General features: G+C 51.5%; 2 protein-coding genes across 8 annotated transcripts in view; both read left to right on the top strand.

Moving 5' to 3' along the window:
* Positions 1 to 4,181, top strand: part of TBCCD1 (TBCC domain containing 1) — a 28,232-nt gene extending 24,051 nt beyond the window's left edge. For 4 of the 6 annotated variants that reach the window (XR_004753234.1, XM_035334639.1, XM_035334637.1 and 1 more), the window contains 2 exons: positions 2,915 to 3,078; positions 3,655 to 4,181. Coding sequence is in view for 4 of the 6 variants with exons in the window: in XM_035334639.1 (XP_035190530.1) it covers positions 2,915 to 3,044 (130 nt within the window). In the remaining 2 variants the exon portion in view is untranslated. Of the gene's footprint in view, positions 1 to 217; positions 367 to 2,914; positions 3,079 to 3,654 lie in introns of those variants that run through there. The other 2 variants (XR_004753235.1, XM_035334638.1) reach the window with 2 other exon arrangements.
* Positions 4,182 to 7,888: 3,707 nt separating this feature from the next.
* Positions 7,889 to 16,299, top strand: CRYGS (crystallin gamma S). 2 transcript variants are annotated; one of them, XM_035335237.1, is made up of 3 exons: positions 7,889 to 8,344; positions 14,014 to 14,256; positions 15,822 to 16,292. In XM_035335237.1, exons 1-3 carry the CDS (start codon positions 8,324 to 8,326, stop codon positions 16,092 to 16,094), a joined length of 537 nt encoding a protein of 178 aa, XP_035191128.1. In that variant the 5' UTR covers positions 7,889 to 8,323; the 3' UTR covers positions 16,095 to 16,292. The 2 variants fall into 2 exon arrangements, with proteins under 2 accessions (XP_035191128.1, XP_035191127.1); XM_035335236.1 differs by lacking the exon at positions 7,889 to 8,344 and having other exon boundaries at positions 12,459 to 14,256; positions 15,822 to 16,299.
* Positions 16,300 to 17,620: the final 1,321 nt, after the last annotated feature.

The following is a 17,620-nucleotide window of genomic DNA, read 5'->3' as shown; positions in this document are numbered from 1 at the left end:
TCCTGATCTTCGGTATTATAGCGAGGGGAATAATGTGTCCAGTTAACTCTGCGGGAGGTGCTTTCTCCTGATTGCATTTTCCTCGCTTGCGAAGCTCAAGGGGAAGCATGCCTAGATGCTGCTGAGGGCCGAGGCAAGGGATCTGCCCTGGTGGCACGAGTTTACAGCTTGCCTCATGCTGGGTACTGTCTCTTTGCTGTCTCTGTTCTGCTTCCAGTGCCGCATGCTGACGTGGGTGAGATCTGGGCACGCACCCTGAACAACAGCTCCACAAATTATTGGTCTGCAGCTGATTGGTGATCATTCTTAGCCCCAACCTTTACATTGAGATTGAAGCTTTAAATTACTGTCCCACCTGTTGTTGAGGTGAGCTAACAATATGCATGTGGACCATTACCGTAGATCACCTCACGGACAGTAGCTTTTAAAGTTCTCTTTAAAATCCTCTGCCCAGCTTTTACTGTTCTAACTAGGCCCAGCCTAGCCCATCTTGTGTACTGATACACATCCGTTTGCTTTCTCTGCACCTGTTGGGGAGGTCTGAAAGAGTTCACCTTCCTTCCTTTAAGTGCTTTCCTGAGCAGCCAGACAGATGGGGCAGGTGTAAAAAGCTGTCACCTCCAGTTTTGCTGCTTTTATCTTCTGTGAACCATTTTGATGCAGCAGCCCGAAGGACTTGGCTTCAGGACAAACAGAGAACGGGGGCAGAAGTGCAGATAGTCAATTTTAAAGACCTGAAGAGATGAAAACAACTTTTGATCCCTAAGCTGTGCTTGCACTGTAAATATTTGCTTCCTATTCTGTGCTCAGCTGATGAGTTGCAATGGGCTTGTAACTGGGTGCTGAGAAGCAGGGATCTCAGAGCGATTTGGTCTGTGGGACACAGAGAATATGAAAACCTCCTGTTGGGTCAAACAGTCAACAATGTCTTTCATACCAAGCTGAGGAATTCAAGTCTGTTTGATCATTCATTGTTCTGGAGCAGCTCGCTCAGCTTTCCCTGTCCCTTTGTGTGATTGAGAGAGCTCAGGAGCCTGCAGTTTTCAAGAGCTCCAGAATGGGGGGGAGAAGGGATTCTTGGGTGGGGTTTTGCTACAAATGGAGGATGGTTGAGCAGAAGTGACCCAGCAGCGGTGACAAAGGTATAAAAATCTTCACAACTTTAAGCTCTTGAATCTTGAAGAGCAGCAGAGAGGAAAATCTGAACCTCGACTGTTGTGCTGGAGTCATCCTTGTGTTTATCAGCCTCATCTGAGGTGCTTCTTGTCTCTGCAGCAGTTGCCCTCCCAGCACTGTTTCTCTTCCCCCAGGGTTTTACAGAGGTATTTTGCCCATCAAAATCTTACAGCTGAAGAAATGTTAGATAATACGGATGATGCACGTAGTTTTAGTGTCCTCTACGGCACTCACAGGAGGTGGGAGCTTGGTACTGGATTGTTTTATTGTTTTATTTCATAAGAGGGGAAAAATGGGGCCAGGTTTAGAAGGTTGCTGAAAAGAAGCTGGGCAGTTGACGGTGTAATGTGTGTCTGTCCCCTGCAGGCAGGGAGACAAGGAGACAGACATTTTGGAGCAAGTGGGTTATCAGGTGTGCAGAAAGAAAAAAAGCTGCTGGTGCTTGAACAGGGAGGTGAAACAAACTGTTATCAGCAAAAGCCATCTTTCAGAAACTTGAAGTTGTCTGAATGAGGAAAGTGGTCTAAAAAAAAAAAAAAGGAATGTAAATCCTGCCAGGCTAAAGGTAAAAACCCCATAAGACAGGACCAGTAAGAGAGCCTGAGGAACGGCTTGCAAAAGCGTAAAATCCTGCTTGCTTGTTTTCCGAGCACATCAGACAAAGTCTTTCAGGGTGGGCAGCAGATCGAGGTGTATAATAAACACTTGGAGAAGATAAAACCATGAGAGAAGAAAGGAGTGACTGCCTTTGTGTTCACGTTCACTGGGGAGGAATTTAGGTTAGTTTCCAGCCTAGAAGCCTGCTTTCTGGGGAATTTGTCAGTGAATGTCTCCAATGGAAGTGACAGTACAAAGAAGAGCCTTTAAATTGAAAAAAGGGTGCGGGTAAACTGGGCCCCTCTGAAGCTGAGTGGCACAGAAATGAATAGGGATGCTTTGCTGCTTTTCCCAGTACAGGATAGGAGCATCAAAACAAATTAGGAACGAGTCAAAGCAAAACCACACAAAATCTCCAAAGGATATTGAAGATGTTCATGTTTTACTTAGGTTCAGAAATGTATTGTGTAAGCTCATAGAAAAAGAGGTCTGTCAGGAGCTGTTCAACACTAACGCCACCTTTGGCATAAGAAAGTCAGGAGCTGAAGTGATCCCAGATGGCTGGGGAGTTCTGGAGAGTTCTGGGGAGTACTGCCATGAGACTGTGCTGCTCTTGGACATTTGATCACTGCCAGAGAGAGAGTGATAGAGGTGATATACCCTGTTACTGTTGGTCTTGCCAAAAAAAAAGTTATTTACTAATTAAGGGAATTATTTGAGGAGTGGTACTTACACGTACGTTTTTTCCCCATCTCCATTCTCTCTTTTCCAGATGCTGTCAGGACAAAATTTTCTGTCGCCATTGCTTGAACACTCATTACTGATCTTTTTCTACCTTTTCAGACGGTTTTTAATCTGTGCTCTAAGATTAAAGCAGAGGAAGCCTTATGGAGCAGGGTGGCTGCTAAAGGAGTGGAAAGTTTGAGTCACTTATGTGACTCTGCTGAGTTCTACCTTTGGGGTTAATTTTAGTTACATTCACGTGGTAAAAACCTTCCCTTCTTGGAACAGGCAGTTCTTGAACCAAGCCCAGCTCTTAGCTGATATGTTTCGGTAGAGAAGGTGAGGTTTAGAAGAATAGTACTATAAAAAAGTATGACTTTTGCATGCTTCCTTGCTGATTGTCGTCTTTTGGTTGCAGGGATCAGAGGAAGCAGTTCCAGATGCTGGTGGAAAGCAAGTTCTATGAATGGCTGATTCAGACAGGGAACCGTCAGCAGCTGGATAGCCTCGTCCCTCCTGCTGTGGGCTCCAAGCAGGCAGCAGGATAGCATCGTGTTCCTGTGCAACAAAAGGAAAGGAAGGGTGAGTACAGGGCTTCTCTCTTGATTCTTCTGTATCTAGACTTGTCCCGTATTTGTGTGTTTACAGCCTAGGCAGAGGAGGAAGAAGCTGGAAGCTGCTTGGTGGAGATTCTCCCAGGAGCTGTGCATTTGGTTTTAGTTTTCAGTCAAAACCTCTTCTTAGTTTGAGCCTGTTCTGTGTGTACTCAGCACCTCCCTTGTTCTCCACAGGTGGTGTTTGATTTGCTGGGGTCATCCGTGTGTGTCTTTGCAGACAAATGGGCTTATTGTACATAATCTGAAGTAAAAACTTATTTGAACAGCTGCCTTTTTAAAGAAGCTGTGTATTAATGTCTGTACTCACCTGTCTCACTTTTTGTTTAAGAGAATTGGACGAGACTTCAATTATTTTGCAGTCTCTTTTTCTTCCCAAGCAGAAGCGGTTTAGAAGCCAGAGGCAGGCCCCTATCCTGTTCTTCTGCTATTGCATATTTCAAACCATAACCACCTTTTTTTTCCTGTCTTCCCCCCCTAGTCTTCATGTTGCTTTCTCTTTGCTGGTGTTGGGCATAAAATTTGCTCCTGTACTTTGTTACAGAGTTGTGGGAAGAGAAAGCGATACCCTGAAGGCAGTTCTCATCATGACTCTGCGGCTGTCCTGGCTGAACACATGGATCTGATGCCCAGCCTCGGTGTGGATTTGGACATCTCTCTGGTTTAGGATTTCAGTTGCTGCCACTTTCCCAGGAATGTGCTGTAACTATTCTGTGGGTAACTGAGAAAGTGCGTGCTGCTGGAGGATGAGCAAGCGTGCCTGCCCCTTGTCGCGGGGCAGCTGGTGTCAGGTAGCACCTGCGGTGTGCAGGCATCCACCAAAGGAGCCTCTCCTGGTGTGGCGCTGGACGTAGGGCCCTGGCCGTCCCACGCGTCCTTACGATACAAGCCAGCTGAACAGGTTTTATAAATGTGAAAAGCAAATGTTTTGATATTTTTTATGAATGAAATTCTATAGATTTTTTTAAATACGAAGATGACACTTAAGGAATGTGATTTTTGTGGAATTACCTTTCTTGTACGTTTGCTTTGTTTTGACAAGTGTCAATAAAATAGAGTTCTCAGAAAAGCCTGGCACATGCTCTAGGGAACAAGTTTTACCTATACAGCTGGTTTTAGAGGGACACAGCATCTTCGTGGCTTTGAAAGGTGAACCAGTCAGCTGAGAGAAAAGTACCAAATTCTTAGCAGCAAAGGAGCTGAAGGCTTTGAAGGTTGTCTTAGTGCAGCGTTTTGATAGAAACACAGTTTCCTGCCTTTATTTCTTGCACAGAGTATCAACTTGAATGGGTCCCGTGCTCATTTTGTGCTAGCGGACCCTGTCTAGGGAGATGTGCTCATAGTTGAGCACCTAAATAAGTGTTTTGCACCTGTGTTACAGCCTAAATCCTAGCAGGGACAGGCTTTGAGAAGATGTAAGTGTGATCAGGCCGGCCACTTCAAATAGGAGTATCCGGAGTGGAAGAAGAAGAGATTGCTGTTATAAATTCAGGATAGGGGAGTCAGGGCTTCTCAGAAAGCTAGTTCCCTGGTAAATGAAAAAGCGTACCTCAGTGGGGATCACTCTTTGATTATCGTTACAGGCAAAACAGCCAGCATAGGAAGATTAAAAAAATTTATTACCTATTGATGGGCTGGAGCGGTGAGAAACAGAGAAACAAGCTGGGGGCACCTTCCCCCATCCACTCCCTTCCACCTCTTCCATGCTCTGAGTGGCATGGGGTGCCAGGAGTGGGGGCTGCAGTCAAGCCTTGCTGCTTCATTTCCACTGCTTCTTCACGGTTGCTCTCCCCCACTGCTCTGTTGTGGGGTGCCAACCTTCCTGGGCTGGTCCTGTGTGGGTTTCTCCACAGGCAATGAAAAACGGGCTCTCTGGGAGCTGCTCCAGGTGTGGGTCTGTGCTGTGGGATCTATTCGTCAGGAGCGAGTTGGTCTGGCTTGGGACCCCCTGGGTCCACCCCCCCCAATCTCCTGCTCCTGAGTGGGCTCCTCTCCATAGGCTGCAGCGTAGAGATCTGCTCCACCACGGTACACCACGGGCTCCGGGGGTCTGCCTTCCCCACCAGGGGCCTCTCTGTGGGCTGCGGGGGGGCTTTGGCTCCAGCACCTGGAGCACCTCTGCACTGCACTCCCCCTCCTCTGCACTGACCTTGGTGTCTGCAGGAAGGTTTCTCACTCCTCACTCTCCCAGCTGCTGTTGTGCAGCATTTCTTTTCCTTTTCTTGGATGTGCTCTCAGAGAGATTTAAACTGCATTGCTCATGGCTTGGCTCTGGGCAGCGGTGGGCTCCTTTGGAGCCAGCTGAAACTGGCCCTTATCTAACGGGGCAGCTGCTGGATTCTTCTCACAGGGGCTACCTCTGCAGCCCCTCCGCTACCAGAACCTTGCCATGTGAACCCAATGCACTGGGGCAGCTAGGTCATTACAGGCCTGTAAAGTATCAGGGCTTAAATTAACTAATGAAACCCTAAATGTGATGGGGGTAGAAGGGACTGGGATAACAATGCCACTTTTTGGGGACACCAAGCTGAGACTAGGGATAGAATGATCACTGGGCAATTATTGTATGCACCCGAGGCAGGGACTAACTTGTTGGGAAAGGATTTGATAATGAAATTGGGCATTCACATAGTAAATTGTTAGGCTGGAATAACAGTGGGGTGCTCTCAGACCCTGAGAGCAAAGATTTATTTGCCTCTGAGTGGAAAGACTCTGAAATGGGGTGGAAGCAGCAATGCAGATGGACAATTTTATCTCAGGGGTTTACAGGGCCACCAGTTCATTTGGGCAAGTTCTAGAACAAATTTTGGAGTAATTCCAACCTCCAGAGGAGGTGTTACTATTACAATATGTGGATGATCTTATATTCTCAGATACAGAAACTCACTCCTAATATAAGAAATTAGCCACCTATAATTGCTCACACACTACTATTTTCACCCCTCAGTCTATTTTCACAAGTGTTAAAGGTGCGCGGTGGTCTCGGGGACTCCTCTGGCAGCCCGAAGGGAGCTGTGTCCTCTCTTGTGCTCTTCCGGGGGGTCTGTGCAGGAGATGCCACCTGTCGCACGAGGGCGGGGATGGGAAAGAAGCACTCACACAACCCCTGAGAACTGGCAAGAGCTGTTTATTGCCAGGACATCTTGCAGGCGAGCCTGTGGGATGTCCGTGAGATTTGGGGGCTCCAAGCTAATGCTTGGGATGGGGCCTGAGCAACAAGTAGGGAGCTGGCTGGGCACTCCTGTGCTGCAGTTTGTGCTTCCTCATGGCACAGAGTGAAGACGTGCCGGGGTAGTTCCCGAGCTGTTCTGGCTGCAGTGGATCCACTTCCATTGCCTCCTCCGCATCTTCTGGTGGATCCAGCTCCATGGTGTTGGAGCTCCATGGGCTGGAGGGTGAGCCAGTCTTTACCCAGGACTGCCCAAACAGGATGCCTTCAATTCGGCATGTTTTCTGGCCAGGGTGCTGCACCAGGGGGTCGACCTGTTCCACCCTGAGGTCCCATGCCACTGTCGGCTTGATGTTCATGCCTGCGGTGCCAGTGATACTGCTTATACGTAACTGTGGGCTGTGCACCAGATGTCTCTCGAGCACTGCTGTATCTGGTGCTGCTGGTGCTCTCTCTCTGCCTGTGACACGTTTCCTTGTCACGTGGGGGAAGGAGGAGGGTTGGGGGGGCTGAGGGCCCCTTTTCTGGGGCTGGCTCCCCCAGGCCATTTGGCTTGCCTGAGAAAAAGGCAGCCCCTTGACCACAGGGACTGCCCTGCACCTCCCGCGTTCCACATGACGTTTTCCAGCTCATCAGTGTAGCATAGAATCACAGAAACATTAAGGTCGGAAAACACCTCCAGGATCACCTGGTCCAACCACCCCCCTACCACCAATGTCACCCAATAACCCATGTCCCCAAGCACCACGTCCAACCTTTCCTTGAATACCCCCAGGGACGGTGACTCCACCACCTCCCTGGGCAACCCGTTCCGGTGCCTGACTGCTCTTTCTTATCTATTATATATTAATATTATCTATAATCTATTATCTATTGTTAATATTTTATTAATATTTTATTAATTAATAAATTATGACAGTTCCTGGGGATTTAGAAACATTTGGGAGAAACTAACTTCATGGTTACCTGAATAGAATTGGCTCAAACAACTATTTGTTGGTATTGTAATGGCATTGTACATCTTTAACCCCCGTGACATCCGAAGAAGAATATTGCACCTTAATGCTGGAAAAACTCAAGAGTGCGGTATGTGAAGAGGTGCAAAAACAACACTAGGAGTAAGAAAAGAAGAGGGGGGAATTGTGAGAAACAAAGTTGTGTTTTTGCAGTAGAGAATTACTTTTCTGTATTCCAAGGTAGTTGTGTAGTCATAGTAAGGAAAAATGCTAAGTAGGTAAGTGGACAGCAGAAGGCCTCACTGTTCCAAAATAAGGCTGAAGCTTGAGAAAAAGAGGATGAGCAGTGTGAGAACAGTAAAACAACGATCACAAGTTCTCAAAACATACGAAAGGAGAAATTAAAGGGTTGAAAAAAAGAAAAAATGTACGTATATGGCATAGAGGAGCGACGAGTAGCTTGTGAACCTGTAGTACTCAGCCAGTGAGGACATGGGAGGTGCTCAGGTGTCGGGTAGTAGGGAATAAAAGGTTATGCTTTGTTTACCAAAATGCGCTCCTGGTTGACAGGACGCCCGCCATTGCAATCGCGAATAAAATAGCTTCACAGAAGATCCTGTCTGAAGAAAATTGAGATTTTTCGCACAATGGGAACGTTCTCTAATAAATATTTGTGATTCTTCCTTGCAAACGGGGATGGGCCTTTTTAGAGCTGACTAGGATGCCTTCTTGTTTAACACGCTTAAAAGGGAGAGCAGCCAAAATGCCCTCCCCCCTACCCCATCCTCCAGGGCTTGGCAGGGGGCTGTGTGCTTTGAGTGCGTTTGGCAGAGTTTTGGTGTTCTGACTCAGCAGATGGTAACAAAGGGAGGACGGCGAAGCCTTCCTTTATTCCATAATCCCGTTTATTTTTCTGGAAACCGGCTATAGCCTCAGAATCACTGACTCAATTTTTGGATCCTATTCTCATGACAAAGCGGCTGGCTGGTTTAAAACAAGCCCACTATAAAAAGGGTGCCTCGCATCCTGGCTGTTTGTAAGAGGTCCTGACGTGCCTCCAGCACCGGAAAGTTTGGCTGGAACAGAAAATGTCCAGAGCTGGAACCAAGGTAAGTTTATTTGCAACCTACACATGACATTTTCAAATGCACCGAGGTTTGATGCCCTGTAAATTGGCAGCAGAGGCTGCGGTGCCAGCGGTGAGCGCGATGAGGTACATTTGCAGAACAAGGTCTCGTGGAAAGCTTTCCTGGGATGAGCTGAGTCCCAGCAGCTGCTGCTGCATCCTCCTTCCGTGGTGGAGCAAAGGGACAGACCGATGCCTGAATCACGGCCGTAGCACCGCAGGCAATAGCATTCCCAGAGGGAGGAGAACCATTTGTGATCTGGTGGGACCAGGAGGGATGACTTAAACTGAGGTAGGTCACAAAGCTCACCTTCAGCTGGGGCGGCGTGCGTTAGGTGGGGCTCCAGCTCGGATGCTGGGATCTTCGATGTGGAGGTGGCAAAGCCCTGCTGGCTGTTCACGCAGACCTTGCTGTAGGCTTGGGATTGGGGCAGGGGTAAGGGCGAGAACTTGGGGCTTGTGGGCTGCTTCTGCTGGGAAGTGTTGAACAACTGCTAAGAGCCTGTGGACAGCTGAACGTTGTCCCCTTGTATTCCTTTGTTGGGTTACGTCCCTCTTAGCCTGCGGAGGCTGTAGGGCCCAGCGGGCAGAGAGCTCGGAGGCAGAGTGGTTTTGCAGGCACTGGTCTGTGCTGCGGAAGGTCTGGGCTCGCTCTCTGCTTCCCTGCTCCTTTTGTCTGGTTCGAAGTGATTGAGCTGTTTCCGAGCAGTCTTTAGAAACTGAGCGTGGTGTGCCCCTGCCTCCCAGCCTGGGGGCTGCAGCTGTGCAGGCTTTATGTACCCCCGTACATGAAGGTGCTGCAGAATGCAACTGCCTGCCATCCTCATGAAGATACTTAAATGTGTACTGTCCCTGCTGGAAGCCCTGTCCTCTGTTTGGGAGCTTTGCCCTGGCTGATTATGTGCTGTGGTGTAGCAAAATGGCTGGGACGAGTTAAGTCAGCGAATGAGCCCAAATCTCATCTGTTCTCTGTGCCGTGCTCTCATGTAGCACGTTCCAGGGAGAGAAGAAAAAGGCAAGAATTAAGTGCTATTTCCCACAACGTAAGCAAGTGGTCTGCCCTAGAAAGGGATCACCGTCCCCATGCTGCCTTTGTAGCACGCAGTGGGTGCTGCCAGGTATTGCTTACGGGTATTGTTCACAGGTTTCCCTCTAACAGAACTGCTGTTGGGAATAGAAGTGATAACTACTATGAGGTGGCTGAGGGAGTGAGAGTTTTGCAGTTGTGTATGGAAGATCTGCCGTGGCAAATCTGTTATCTGCCCCAGAGCAATGTTTGGGCAGCGAGCGGCTAACAGGACGGTGCTGCAAGCAGGGCAGCTCGACGGTGGTAATTTGCATCCCAGTAAGGTGCGACTGAAGCGAACTGACTGACCTGGAATTGAAATCTGTAATTCACCTGTCGTTATCCTGCTGGTGAGAACCATCGGTCTGCTCTGCTTGTGCCCACAGCCCTGGAGGAAAGCTGAGGGGTGCCGGGTCTGAGGGTCTGGAATGAGCTGAGGGGATGTGCAAAGGGTGATGGTGGGGAAATGGGTGGGCTGGAGCCCTCTCCTTACATCTTTCCGTAAGTGGTCGAAGAATAAACCAACAAACCACACTTCTAGTTGGTCACTGCTCCTTGATGCGTTCTCAGATTAGTTTTTGGCTTTGTGGCTTTGTAAGTCCAGGGAGAAGATCTCCCAAGGAGCAGTGGGTAGCATTGCCAAATGGAAATTCCCTTGTGTTCCTTGAGGGGGGGAAGGAACATCAAATGAGCTCTCCTTCTCTGTTAGAAATAGAGGGCCAGCTTAACCAATTCAGCAGACAAAGTGTTGTTGCTGTGACAGGGCACAATACCAAGGACATAAATCCTCTCCTCAGACTAGGGTTGGGCTGAAGGATGAGGATGAGGAGCAGAATGTCGCCCCCACAATCCACGAGGAAATGGTTGGCGACCTGCTACAGCATTTGGATGCACGCAAGTCGATGGGGCCGGATGGGATTCACCCGAGGGTACTGAGGGAACTGGTGGAGGAGCTGGCCAAGCCGCTTTCCATCATTTATCGGCAGTCCTGGCTATCGGGGGAGGTCCCAGCTGACTGGCGGCTAGCAAACATGACACCCATCTACAAGAAGGGCTGGAGGGTAGACCCGGGGAACTATAGGCCTGTTAGTTTAACATCAGTGCCAGGGAAGCTCATGAAGCAGATTATCTTGGGTATCATCATGCGGCAGTTGCAGGGCAAGCAGGCGATCAGGCCCAGTCAGCATGGGTTTATGAAGGGCAGGTCCTGCTTGACGAACCTGATCTCCTTCTATGACAAGGTGACACGCTTAGTGGATGAGGGAAAGGCTGTGGACGTGGTCTACCTTGACTTCAGTAAGGCATTTGACACCGTTCCCCACAGCATTCTCCTCAGGAAACTGGCTGCTCATCGCTTGGACTGGCGTACACTTCATTGGGTGAAGAGCTGGCTGGATGGCCGGGCCCAGAGAGTTGTGGTGAATGGAGTCAAATCCAGTTGGAGGCCGGTCACTAGTGGAGTCCCCCAGGGCTCGGTACTGGGGCCGGTCCTCTTTAACATCTTCATCGATGATCTGGACGAGGGGATCGAGTGCACCCTCAGTTTGCAGACGACACCAAGTTAGGTGCGTGTGTCAATCTGCTCAAGGGTAGGAAGGCTCTGCAGGAGGATCTGGATAGGCTGGACCGATGGGCCGAGGCCAACGGTATGAAGTTCAACAAGGCCAAGTGCCGGGTCCTGCACCTGGGGCGTAATAACCCCAAGCAGAGCTACAGGCTGGGAGATGTGTGGTTAGAAAGCTGCCTGGCAGAGAAGGACCTGGGAGTAGTGGTTGACAGTCAGCTGAATATGAGCCAGCAGTGTGCTCAGGTGGCCAAGAAGGCCAGCAGCATCCTGGCTTGCATAAGAAACAGCGTGGCCAGCAGGTCCAGGGAAGTGATTGTCCCCCTGTACTCGGCTCTGGTGAGGCCGCACCTCGAGTACTGCGTTCAGCTTTGGGCCCCTCGCTACAAGAAGGACATGGAGGTGCTTGAGCGACTCCAGAGAAGGGCAACAAAGCTGGTGAAGGGTCTGGAGAACAAGTCTGATGAGGAGCAGCTGAGGGAGCTGGGACTGTTTAGCCTGGAGAAGAGGAGGCTCAGGGGTGACCTTATTGCACTCTACGGGTACCTGAAAGGAGGCTGTAGCGAGGTGGGGGTTGGTCTGTTCTCCCACGTGCCTGGTGACAGGACAAGGGGGAATGGGCTAAAGTTGCGCCAGGGGAGGTTTAGGTTGGATATTATGAAGAACTTCTTTACTGAAAGGGTTGTTAGTCACTGGAATAGGCTGCCCAGGGAAGTTATTGAGTCACCATCCCTGGAGGTCTTTAAAAGACGTTTAGATGTAGAGCTTAGGGATATGGTTTAGTGGAGGACTTGTTAGTGTTAGGTCAAAGGTTGGACTCGGTGATCTTGGAGGTCTCTTCCAACCTAGACTATTTTGTGATTCTGTGATTCTGTGAAGGGACACACTGACCAACCAACCACCTCTAGGAAAACAGTGGCTTTTTTTTTTTTTTTTTTTTTTTTTTTTTTCATAAAGTAAATACAAAAAAACACCAAAAACATAGTGAGCAAGTTGTCCTAGATCTGGGTCTAGCTCCAAGGCTGAGGCTGCGACGGCGAACAGCATTTTTAACAGCAGTGATGTTAGATCAATACAAGAAGGCAAAGTACTGTGGGTGAAGTACACCTGGCTAGGAGCAAAAGGTGATTGTGTATCTCAATACTCCAGCTATGGAAAAACTAAGGAATCAGCCACCCAGTGGTTTTTAATGACTGGAAAAGCAATGAACAGGGGATACTGAGACTGCTGGAGTGTCTGCTCTGCCTCAGTCTTAGCTAGGTCTCTGAGGACAGAGGGTGAGAAGTCAGGCTGGCATGCAGGGGAAAATGGATTTTGGAGCCCTGTGTATTAGGTGTTTAAATCACAGGGGGGCAGAATAATTATTTTTGGAGCAGCTGGGGGAATTGGCTGAGGCCATCTCCGATGCTACCAAATAACCCGGGCAGCACATATGGGGCTGATGCTGTACTAAGGAGGCTGGGAAAGGTCAAATGCTGTCTGAGTTTGTGCTGTGTTGGATCAATTGACCTGCACATCAGTTGGTTCAGTGCAAGGCTCTAGAAGACACTGGAGTAAGAGACTGATTCATGTCAAACCAATGTAATTTTCTCTAGGAGACATTTGACAGCACTTCATAGTAGGCATGCTTTTGGCATGGTCTGACTTCACTGTACCATAAACAAACAAGTGATATAGTCAAAAATAGACGTTGTGGTTTGGGAACCTTTATTCCAAAGAGCAGCTCACAAGTAATTGTCATCTGGAAAGACGGAAAATGAGGACTGCACAAAGGGCTGCTCCAGGACTTGGCGATCGAAGGACCTCTGAAGTCCATGGACATCACTTCTCCAGGCCTGGCTGGGTCGGTGACACATTGGGCAAGAGGGATGGGATCTGCTCACCACCTCTCAAGATCAGGTTGGAACAGGTTGTGATGAAGCAAGGGGAAAAAGCACCCCCAAGCAAAGTGCTGTGCCATCAGCTGCTCGGCTGTAGTGCAGATCTTTTGAAAGAAGCACGATGATGAATCGGGAATTTGTTGGCCATACCAGACTTGTGACAACAGCAAAGCACCAAAGCAGAACAAGCCAACTGCAAACACAATCATTGATATCATTGATACAAACTGAGCTACCCACATACTTGAAGCACTTTTATTTTTTATTTTTTATTTTTTTTATTGGTAAAGCTCAAGTGATGTCCAGTTGTTGGCATTGACTTTCTCAAAAGCAAACTGTGGACCAGGTCAGGTGGGGGGCAAGGAGAATGATTGCAGGGCTTGAAAACACAGCCCAGGAGGGAAGAGACCTCACCACTCCCTTGTCACAGAGGTCTAACTACAAACGCTCGATAAGCCAACCGGCTGGTATGGTCCATTGACTACTTATGGCTCCCTTGGCCGTAATTTAGTTGCTATTGATCTAGGGAAGGTGGGAGGGGAACATCTGAACAGCGCTTGCTGCAAAGAGAACAGGGGCTTTACCAGGGGTTGGACTGGGACAGAGCTAGGTGCTGGGGAGGGCGAGGAGTTGGAGAAGGGTGGTGGTTGGAGGTGTTGGGGCCAGACTGGTGGATCTGCTGCCGGGGCTGTTTGGATGCAGCTGATCCTGCTCTGTGGGTGGGCTGGATGACTTACGGACATCCTGAAGGCTCTGTTTGAAAATATTTCAAACCATGATGTTGCTAGAACTGGGTCTGGTGGAAGATGATTTTTAAGGTGTGTTCCAACCCAAAACCAGTCTGTGATTTTATAGGATACAGACTCTGGAAAATGACTTGGGAAGGTTGACTTTTCCCTGGAAGAGTGAAGTTTGGAGACTAAATTGTTTGTCTTTTTCCTATTCCTCTTCACGTTAGAGGCAGGAGGGGATACAGACCACCTCTGAGTATGACTGTGAGCTTTGGAGCGATGCTTCCAGCAGCAATGCCGACGCTGCTCATGGCTGCTTGCACCGGTGTGCCTGCACACGGGCTGCTCGTGCCTCCCCCTGCACAGCAGGATGAGGAACCACCCCATTTCCCTCCATTCCTTGTGTTTCAGATCACCTTCTACGAAGACAAGAATTTCCTGGGCCGTCACTACGAGTGCGACAGCGACTGCCCCGACTTCCACACCTACCTGAGCCGCTGCAACTCCATCCGTGTGGAAGGAGGCACCTGGGTGGCCTACGAGAGGCCCGACTTCTCGGGGAACATGTACGTGCTGACGCAGGGCGAGTATCCCGACTACCACCACTGGATGGGTCTGAACGACCGCCTCGGTTCCTGCAGAGCTGTCCAGATTGTAAGTGTGGTGCTGCCCGACGGGCCGCTGTGGTTCTGTGCCTGCCACTTGGGCGCGTTGGCAGGTGGCCCCTGTCCTCCTGGCGAGCCCGGGGAGAGGACAGCGGGAGGGGGCTCGCTCCCACAGCCCTGCTCTGGGGACAGCACAGAGTTTGGGGAGCGGGGAAGGCAGATCTCCTCCGCTCCCAAGCGCAGTGGCGGAAAGCAGCTCCCTCTGACCGCTCTGCAGGGGGGTTTCCATAGGAACAGCAGTGCAGTTTTATCTGCGTCTTCCTCCAGGGACTTTGCTGTCCGGCTGGGTCCCTCTGAGGTCTGCCTCTTGCCTCCCCCTGCCTTGCTGCCATCTGATCTGGCTCCGACAGCAGGCACAGGGCAGGGAGCAGTGGGGTGTGGATTTTGCAGGACCACCTGGGGACGAGGGGCACCTTGTTGCCTCTGGCAAGCCACGGCTCCCTCCTGACCCAGGGGACTGAATCCGAGTGGTGCTGAGTCCCTGCAGGGCATGCAGGGGGAGCAGCCCCTGGAGGAGCAGCCTTAAAACCAGCCAGGATGGGAGTGTGGGTGTGTGAGGCTGAGACGCCAGTGCTGGTGCTGCTGTGTCTGCCAGCGGTGGAGCAGACTCTGGTGGGGATCTGGGCATCACCGACGTGATCAGCACTGCCATGGTTTGGCGTTGCGTGGAGCAAGGGGGCCTTGCTTTTGTCTGGAGGTCTAACACCACTTTTGCTGTTGTGGGTTTGAGCTGGGTGTAAGTCCCTTGGCACAGGGCAGGGAGGGTTTCCAGCCAGCTCTGAGCTCCGGTCTGGTGCTAGGGATGGAGCAGGAGCACATGGGAGGTGTAACAGCAGTGCAGCTCCCTCTGCCAGCATGAAATGCAGCACGTCCACCGGTGCCTGGCCTCCCCAGCCGTGCACGGGGACCAGCCGCTCGCAGGTGTAGGGTCAGAGGACCTGGAGCAGTGTCACGGATCTGCGAGACCCCGCAGAGCTCGGCTGGGGCCGGTAACCGGGACGGACGGGAGGGGAGGGGGGGGAAGACGGTGTCCAGGCAGCTGCAGATTAAAACCGCCGCAGTGCCTTCAGGCAACGCAGCACTTGAAATCACAGTGGAAAATACCCGCGCTGCGTTCTGCTGTAATACAACCCAGCTGGGGTCACCAGCTCATTAAACTCCTCATTGCCTGGAGGAGCGGGGAGCGGAGGCGGTGCATCACTCCACTCGGCTCTCACCGAGCGGCTTAAAGGGTTTGCGCAGGTGGCTTGTCTGGGACAGAGCCCGGCACTTGTTTGTCCTCCCTACACCCGTCCTGAAGCGGGGCTGTGGTAGGAATTTGAGCTGAAATTGCTCAGCTTGGGCTCAGAGCCCTCTTTGCATGGGATGCATGGTTGGGCATTACCCTGTGCTGTGCTTTGGGGGGCTGATGGAGCCGTTCTGCGCCATTCTGGTGTGCTGGGGGTGGTTGGTACCTGATCGGAGCCAAGCTGTGCCTCGGCTCCTCTCCCATCCCTCAGAGAATACGTCGGTGCCTCAGCAACCACCCAGCAATTTTCTCCCCTTTTCTTGCAGCCGAGCGGAGGCCGGGGTCACATCCAGGTGTTTGAGAAGGGAGATTTTGGCGGGCAGATGTTCGAAGCCACCGAAGACTGCCCTTCCATCATGGACGAGTGCCGCATCCGTGAGGTCCACGCCTGCCGGGTGCTGGAGGGTGTCTGGGTTTTCTACGAGCACCCCAACTACCGGGGCAGGCAGTACCTGCTGCCCAAGGGGGAGTACCGCCAGCCCGTGGAGTGGGGAGCCGTGAGCCCCGCCGTCCAGTCCTTCCGCAGCATCGCCGAGTGAGCAGAGAGGAGCTGTCCCCCGCACCCCAATAAAGAAGTTGAGTCTCTCAGTCCAGCCTGTCCTGCTTCTTCCCTGCGTGTGAGCCTGCCTCCCAGTTGTCCCTGCCCTGGTGGAGATGATGTGGAGCTGAGCCTCCTCCAGGCACAGCCTCCATCTCCGCTGTCCTCCTCCTCTGCGCTGGCCCCATCCCCTCCATCCCTCTGCTCCTGGGTCGGGTGGCAGTGGCTGTCCTGTGTCTTGAGGAGCGTGTCCCTCTCGTGGTGCATAGGGCACTGGGACCAGGGTGGGAGGCAGTGGAGACAGAGCAGGAGGGTGGCAGCCACAGCCTCTGTGGGGGCCCTGGCAGCCCTGAGTGTCAGGATGCTCCCTGGAGGTGTGAGATGAGGGGACAGCCACAAAAAGCAGGGCAGTTAGAAAAGGAAAAAGAGGCTGGATGTGGACCGAGATAGGGAGCACCTCTCAAAACTACCCTGAGATACGAGATTGCTGCTGGGTGGCCCCAAAGAGCAGTAGGGGAAGGCACAGAGCTGGTCCCCAGGCTCCTGAGACGTGCAGCCGAGGGGGCTGTCAGGCTCGCCAGAGCTCCCAGTCAGCCCAGTTTGGAAGGCCCTGTTTTGCCCAGTGCCGCTAGATGTCAGGCTGGATGCATGCCCATGCAGGATAAGTGATGCTGGCTGCATGGGGCCCTCTCCTCCCGGGGACCCCCAGTCCGTCTGCAGGTGGAGCAGAGGGACCCTGGGATAATGATGGTGGCAGAAGCAGAGCCCCCCCAGCCGTCTGCCCCCGGCTGATGTATGAGGTTATTACGGAGGGGGAGGCAGGTTAAGCGGTGCTTGTCAAGCCGCAGGCACCGTGCCCCCCCCGGGAGCGCAGCCCCCTGCGAAGGCCTGTTGCCGTCCCCATTTCTGCAGAGAGGACTCCTGCAGGCAGGTGTGTGCCGGCTGCTGCCTTTCCACCCATCTCCCACTGACTTTGGGGACTCTGCCCGCACGTGGTTCTTCCCCACCCCTGTGCCCTGTGGTGGGATTTGTCCTGCACTGCTGCGGGTGCCTTTGGGTGCTGGGGCACCTCCAGCGTGGGGCGTCAGACCAGGCTCTTCTTTGCCCTTATGGTCACGTTTCCTCCCCGTGTCCTTCCCGTCCATCGCTCGAGGTGCCCACTGCCAGAATGCAATTATCCCAGCTCTTCCCCCTCCCCGTCCTCCGGCTGGCTTTTGCCCTCCAGTGAATTTTGCATTGTGCCCCTAGTGCTGGCAACCAAGGCAAATAACAATAAAATATGCTAGTTGTGTGGTTTTTATTTTATTTTATTATTATTGTAGATTACTTTTTCCGTCGGGGGCTCCCTTGCCACGGCACAGCCGAGCTCGTATGCATATGAGCAGTGGGGAGCGCAGGCAATCCAACCCAGCCTGCTGATGCCATTGCTTGACAGCTAATTTCCATTTTTCGGTATCAGGGGGTCTGCTCCAGTAATTGGCATGCAGATTGTGTCTGATGGGCCTGTTCTACACGAGAAAAGACTCT

Source organism: Oxyura jamaicensis, chromosome 9 (genome assembly GCF_011077185.1).
Source record: "Oxyura jamaicensis isolate SHBP4307 breed ruddy duck chromosome 9, BPBGC_Ojam_1.0, whole genome shotgun sequence".
Lineage (NCBI taxonomy): Eukaryota > Metazoa > Chordata > Aves > Anseriformes > Anatidae > Oxyura > Oxyura jamaicensis.
The sequence above is the reverse complement of the archived record's forward strand: the minus strand, read 5'-3'. Positions and strand labels throughout refer to the sequence as shown.